Source organism: Acomys minous, assembly GCF_964271855.1.
Source record: "Acomys minous genome assembly, chromosome: 16".
NCBI lineage: Eukaryota > Metazoa > Chordata > Mammalia > Rodentia > Muridae > Acomys > Acomys minous.
In genome coordinates, this window is record NC_140498.1 from 59852815 (window position 1) to 59859742 (window position 6928).

A 6928-nucleotide genomic window follows, 5' to 3' on the forward strand; every position below is an offset into this window, starting at 1 on the left:
AGACAGACACAGACACAGAGACAGACAGACACAGAGACAGAGAGAGGCACAGAGAGAGACAGGGACACAGAGACACAGAGAGAGACAGAGACACAGAGGCAGAGACACAGAGAGAGACAGAGGCACAGAGACATAGAGAGAAAGTCACCATGAGTGAGGCCATCAATAAGCCAACATGACAATGCCTGACATCACTAGGGTGGTGTTTCTGGGAAGATACAGTGTCATTTGCCCACCCCACAACATAAGTAAAAAAGACACAAGGTGTCACTTTATTTTACAAGTTACTGCTTCTTATGAAAGACACTCCAGAGCTGAGCATACCAGGAGTAAGCCTGCTCTTTCTGCTGTGAAAGCCAGGCTCTCTCACCCCTCTCTGAGATTCCTGGAACATGTTTCTCCTGCCTGTTGTGTCAGATGCTCAGCTCCCTCCCTTTGACTCTTCCGGTGCCAGTACCCACTTCCCAATTTCTCTTCCTAAGAAAGACTACATTCAGGGAGATGGCAAATAAAAGCTGTAGTCTCTTCAGCTTCTGGCACTGAGAAGTGGCTATGAACCATGACTGATTCCAAGGAAACGGGGAAGACGAAGCTTGGCTTGCTGGGTGAGACTGTGCTGGTACTCTGGGAGCTTGGGGAAGGGCACCTGTGGGGCAGTGTGCATCTCAGCCTATGCTGTATATAATCAATGCTCTGTACACTTAGATGAGGAAAAAAATGATAACCAGCCACACCAGATACTCCATCCAAGACTTTGGCTTCCAACCAAATTCTGGATTCAGTAGCATCACAGGTAAAACAGGATAAGGGACTATGGAGTGAACATCTCCTGGCCAAAACCTTGGTTCCTGGGGAGATAGAGATTGGAACTCTGGCAACTGAAGTTCAGAGAGTTGGAAGCTCAAGTCTTGAATCTTGGACCTAGGCTCCTGGGGACCACAGAAGCTAGGATCTGGAAGCCTGTACCTTGGGAATGAGGGTGGTGGACTGCCTGTCTGGAACCATATTGAGTCAGGAACACGAAGGTGTTAAACTTCCATGCTTCCCTCCCACAGGGTGGCTGGGCCACAGCCATGTGCCCTTGGCAGTGCAGGTGTTCTTCTTCATTGTCTTCTCTGTGCTGTTGGTGGTCGTCCTTGTCAAAGGTCAGGCAAGACTTTTGGGTCCCCTATGTCTGGCTCTTCAACCAAAGGGATCTGGAGGAAGAAACAACTGACTGGGGCTGTGTCTTCATGGTCCTCTGAGTAGAGGGGTTCTTTGGGAGAGACACTGGTTACATTTGCTTTAGACATCCGACCTTCTTTGGGTGATAGATCCCTTCCTCATCAAAGACATCTAAGTAAGACCTTGGGTCTTGGACATGATGGACTGGAGACATTGCTCTAGTGTTAGAATGCTTGCCTAGAAAGCTCAAATCTTGTGTTCCATCCCCAAAATGGAATACACCTGAGTGTGGCAGTGCATGCCTGTGATCCCAGCACCCAGGAAGCAGAGGCAGGAGAATCAAGAGTTTAAGGTCAACCTCAGCTATTTAGAAATTTCGATGCAACCTACACGAGACTATCTAGGAAAGAAAGAAAGAGAAGGGGGAGGGACAAAGGGAGTCGGGGGGGGGGAGGAGCATCTCAGTCCTGGGGGCCCAGTACAAGCAAAGAAACATAGCAAGCATTTAATAACCGCACTTACCATTTCTCTTGACCCAGTCTGCAAGATCCCCAGTCCGCATGAACAGGAGCAGTCCAGTCAGAAAAATTTCTACCAGGAACTTACCCAGTTGAAGGCTGGGGTAGGTGAGTGGCTGGAAATGAGGGATCTCACAGCCTGAAAAGGTTCCCAGGGAGTCGTTTTGCTTAAAGAACTGCTCTTCACTGAGCCTCAGTGTCTTCCCCTGTGGAATGGGTATGCAGCAGGGTAACACTAAGGAAGGAGTCTCACTAGGGTTGACTACAGTCCATGTACACATTACGCAGTCAGTGCTCACGTGGGTTGTGCGTAAAATAGGCACGCAAGAGTCACAGGAGCTTGGACAGACTAGGCACACAATGTTCACAATAATATGTACACAGTAAGCCCTCAGTGTTCACATCAGACACTCAGTGTTTACAGAGATTGTGTACACACTAGGCACTCAAAAATTCACAGACTTATGCACACGGTAGTTAGACCTGTCTCCTGGCCTCCATTCTGGGCTCTAGGCCCCATCTTCTTCCAGTCTGGAAAGGATGAGGCTAGGACTCCTGGGTTCTCCTGGGGGAGAAAAAGGACTCAAGAAGTGGGCTAGGGAACGGCTCTTAATTGTTCCGTGTCAAAGGAGGGCCCTGATTCCGGCTGGCTTGAAGGTTGATCATGTGTCCACCCTGACCCCTTCCTCCCACAACAGATCGCCTGTGCCGTCCCTGCCCCTGGGACTGGACACTCTTCCAAAGAAACTGCTACTTTTTCTCTGTGGCCCAACGGACCTGGAATGATTCTGCCACCGCCTGCCAGAATATGGGGGCTCAGCTGGTGGTCATCAAGAGTGATGAAGAGCAGGTATGCCTGGTGAGGCGCAGTCCTCACCCAAGGTTGCACCTCTGGCCACAGGCTAAGGGGAGGAGATATTTGGTTGGATAGAATGTTCTGGGAAAGAAGTTGTTTGCCTGGAGAGGGAGAATAAGAAGGTTAAGAGTGAGGCCAGAGCACTTGTAAAAGGACACACTCTAGGGCCGGGCACAAGGCTCAGTGGGTAAAGCACTTTCCAGGCAAACATGAGGATCTGAGTATGGACCCCTCAAATCCACACCAAGCCCAGTGCACAGACCTGTCATCCCAGTGTTGCTGCAGTAAGAGGTAGGGATGGTCAGCATCTCGCCTGGCACACACAGTGATAAACAAAAGACACTGTCTCAAACAAGGTAGACGGTGTGTATACGCACATAAAGTTGTCCTCCGATGTACACATGCGCTTGTGCACATACAGGTGTGGATGCACATGTGTGCATGTGGAGGCCAGAGGTCAGCCTTGAATATCATCTTTTGGGTGCCATTTACCTTTTTGTAAGGCAGGGTCTCTCACTGACCTGGATCTCACTGTTTAACCTGAGCTGGCTGGCCAGCAAGTCCCAGGGCCCTTCTTGTCTCTGCCTGCCCAGTGCTGGGATTAGAAAATGTGCAACATCACAACTAGCTTTTTCACACGGTTGCTAGGGGTCAAACTCAGGTCCTCATGCTTGTGTGGCACATACTTAACTGACTGAGCCATCTACTCAGTCTCACTACTATAGTTTTTAATGTGTCTGATGTTTTGTGGAGAACACATAAAATATGTGACTGACATTTAACAGCTTCCTTTGTTGACTAAAAAAAAAAATCCTAGTGTGTGCCTTTTGTTAATTCCTCTGGTGTAAATAGTACCAGCCTTTCTGATTGTAAGCACCATTGAGACAATTCAGAGCTGAACAGACATCACTAACACACTCAGCAATCAAGAACTTGTTTGATCTGGTGCAGCCAACTAATCCAAGTCATGAGTAAATGCATGTGAACATGTACAAAACTTTCAGACAGATAAGTGTATGGTGTTATCATATCTGTACATACTGTGTGCCAGTGGTAACACATCTGCCCATAGCATACAGGTGTGAAAAGACCCATAAAGTTCATGGATTTATAAAGTACTAAGCTGAACATCAGATTGTAGGCAGAACTTCCCACTAGGAGTTAGGGTAAACACTGGTTATAAGAGGAAGGCAGAGCTCCCTTATGACTCTTCCTCTTCCACTTTTATAGAACTTTCTACAAAAGGCTTCTAAGAAGAGAGGCAACACTTGGATGGGGCTCATTGACATCAACAAGGAATCCACATGGCACTGGGTGGATGGTTCACCTCTGACACTCAGGTAAACCCTACAGGAAGGGAGCACCCTATAGAGTGTGATGAGACTCTGACCTGAGGTACCTTTGGGATTCATCTCCTCTCCCTGGTTGCCTGGGCATTTGAGCCTTGAGCATCTTCTGAGTGTCAGAAGGAGAGGAGGGTCCAGATAGGACGGCAGTGCCTGAGACCCTATCATCAGAACTTCAGGAAAGTTCTTGCAGATAGAGGGAAGTTAAGTAGAAATGCTGCTGTGGGAAACCCAAGACTGGGAAATGGCTCCAATGTTCAAGTGCATGTCTAAGACCATGTTAAAAAAAACAACCGGTGTTGTAGTATGTAATCTCTGACCAGGGAGGGCCAAAACAAAAGGAGGATTCCTAGGGCTTGATGGACAGCCAGCCTAGCCAAATACCAAGTTCCAAGTGAGTGAGAGACCACCCTGCCTCAAAAACCAAGGGGAAGAATATCGTTAGGCACAATAGCTGAAGTTTTTATCTGACTCCAACATGCACATATACACGTGTGTGTGCACACACACACACATGAACACACAGAGACTGAAAAAAATGACTCTTGCCATCAGCAATATAACTTGTATGTTGAACTGGAGAGACGGCACAATGGTTAAGAACCTGAGAGTTCTTAATTACGGATCTGAAAAATATCTGAAACTTCCAGGAGACTCACATTTGGTTCCCAGTATCAGCATCAATTGTTTCACAACTACCTGTAACTCCAGCACCAAGAATCTTATGACCTCTGCATGCATCTATACTCACATATGTGCACACGTACCTACACACTCAGAAACATACACACACACACACCACACAAAAAAAATGCAAGAACATGCATACAGCTTATTGTACTCAAAAGCCCAAAGAAGGAGTTTACATCAGCATTTGATGGTGTGGCAGGGGAGCAAGGACCTGACCTCAGGAAGTAATGGGATCAGGAGACTTGAGCAAAGCCTTGGTTGTCATGTCAAGGGAAGAAGTAGATGGCGTGGGTCAAGCAGGCTTACGTCGGGGTGTTTTGACGTGTGTTAGCGACGTTCAGGCGCTGCCTTTCCTAGCTCGCCTTCTACCGAGGTGATGAGCACCATGACCAAAAAAAAAAGCAGTGTGAGGAGGAAATGGTTTATTTCATCTTAAAACTCCCATCGCTGAGGGAACTCAGGGCATGAACTAGAGCAGCAGCCATGATGGAACACTTCTCACTGGCTTGCTCACCAGGGCTTTGCCGGAATCTCACGCCTCATGGCTTTTGCAGCTTCATGAAGTATTGGAACACAGGGGAGCCCAACAACCTGGGGGAGGAAGACTGCGCAGAGTTCCGAGAAGAAGGCTGGAATGACACCAAGTGTTACAACAAGAAATTCTGGATCTGTAAAAGACCTGAAACTTCCTGCCCCGGCAAGTGATAGCCAACCTCTCTCCACTATCCCCACAGCCCACAAACCCCTGCCAGGTGGAAGAACTTCACCCTTAGCTGTGTCAGTTTCGTCTATCTGTATGTGGCCATTGGAACCTTGACAAGACCTCAGCGAATTTTATCTGGATGATAGCTTGTTTCCTGCATGGCTGGACCACTGCTGTATAATCCTCTGGTGTTTGTGTGTTCTGTTTGGGTTAGCTGTTGTGGTTCTGGTGCACTTTTGCCATTTATTGAAAGGACCAGGTATGAGGTGTATGCAAGTCCTTAAACGGGCTCATTTCATCTCCTCTGTCTTCCTTTCTGAGTTCAGACCATATATTTCCATGTGCAACTAATGATACATCCTATGAGGCTTCTTAACATCTTTGAGTACACTCCTCTCACCAACTAAAATTTTATTTGTCTGCTCTGCACTCCTTTCTATGGGAGCCTTCTCTGATCTCAGGAGTTCAACCTGTAGGCTAGAAAGACGGTAAAACCAGTTATTCATCCATTAGTCATGATTAAGAATTATTGTGTTAATACCCTGGCTCCATTTCCACCCTTTGGTGGACATTGTGAACCTCAATGCTATAGACCCTGAGATTGCTATAGACCCAAATATTTGAAGGATATATAATTTTTATTGAATTTTCTCATTGACAATTACATATCTATAAGTATATATATGTATGTATATGTATTTGTAAAAATAAATATTCTGATTATTGTCACCCTCCACCAATCCTGAACCCCTCTCTCTCCTTTTTACCTCTCTTTTCCTCCAGTCATGACTTTTTTTTCAGTTCTTGACTCACTGAATTTAAGCAGAGCCATCATTACGTCCATGCATTTGAAACTATCCAGTGGACCCTGGTAGGCTTATCGATAAACTGAAGACAATGATTGTCACTCTCCCAAAATGCATCAGTAACCAATCATTTATCAGGGAGAGAGAGGACCCTGTGAGCACTTCCTTGATTCATCACTGACTGTTGAGATCACATTTGCCCCCAAAAATAAAGTTTAGGGAAAACAGGATTTCACAGCCCCTTCTCCATCCTCAGCTCATTTATATTCCCGTCACCTTTCATGTCATTCCCCGTAATCTTCTTTATTCAATGGACAGCGTGGTTTTCCAGCTGCTAGGAGATCGGCTGTCAGCCCCTTCCCGTCCTAGATCACTACAGCACTTTTCCTTCTCCAAGGCCAGATCTCCTGGTGAAGCTCACACAGGCGCAGGGTGATTAAATGTATCCATGTTTGGGGACAACCCTGCAGGGATCACTCAGGCTCCATAGTACCCCCACGCGGTCACCAATTTATAGGTATCAGGGCCTCCTATTCTATGCCTTTCCATCTAGTCTTGCTTATTTTTTATAACATAGTTTTAAAATATGGCCTTTGTCTGCATCACTAAGTGATGGTTTTCTTTCCTTATACACAACGCGTACCTTCGACCACTGTTGCATTTATGGCAGTGGGGTGACTTGGTGTACATCAGAAAATCTCAGCATGGGACTGGGCGCCAGGAGGATCAAAGAGGTAGTTAAAGCCTGGAATGGTTATCTGCATCCACCACCATCCAGGTGTGTGGAGACCGAACTGTGTCAGTTCCCAAGGTGTAAGAAAAACACAGTTTGATAGACTTCCCCT

At 46.7% G+C, this 6928-nt stretch overlaps 1 protein-coding gene across 3 annotated transcripts; it reads left to right on the forward strand.

Annotated features, from left to right (window-relative positions):
* Positions 1–477: 477 nt before the first annotated feature.
* On the forward strand, positions 478–6365 carry LOC311587476 (CD209 antigen-like protein A). Of its 3 annotated transcripts, none has more exons than XM_084764330.1 (6): positions 478–605; positions 1056–1145; positions 1704–1790; positions 2381–2532; positions 3769–3878; positions 5129–6201. In XM_084764330.1, exons 1-6 carry the CDS (start codon positions 560–562, stop codon positions 5277–5279), a joined length of 636 nt encoding a protein of 211 aa, XP_084620456.1. In that variant the 5' UTR covers positions 478–559; the 3' UTR covers positions 5280–6201. The 3 variants fall into 3 exon arrangements, with proteins under 3 accessions (XP_084620456.1, XP_084620454.1, XP_084620455.1); XM_084764329.1 differs by lacking the exon at positions 478–605 and adding an exon at positions 638–793 and having other exon boundaries at positions 5129–6365; XM_084764328.1 differs by lacking the exon at positions 1056–1145 and having other exon boundaries at positions 497–605; positions 5129–6363.
* Positions 6366–6928: the final 563 nt, after the last annotated feature.

Bases quoted from the DNA above. Each gene is read 5' to 3' on its own strand.
- LOC311587476 (XM_084764329.1), top strand. From the start codon at position 706: ATGAGGAAAAAAATGATAACCAGCCACACCAGATACTCCATCCAAGAC. The intron at 794-1,055 runs GTAAAACAGGAT...TCCCTCCCACAG, and splicing joins TGGATTCAGTAGCATCACAG to GGTGGCTGGGCCACAGCCAT. The intron at 2,533-3,768 runs GTATGCCTGGTG...CCACTTTTATAG, and splicing joins TCAAGAGTGATGAAGAGCAG to AACTTTCTACAAAAGGCTTC.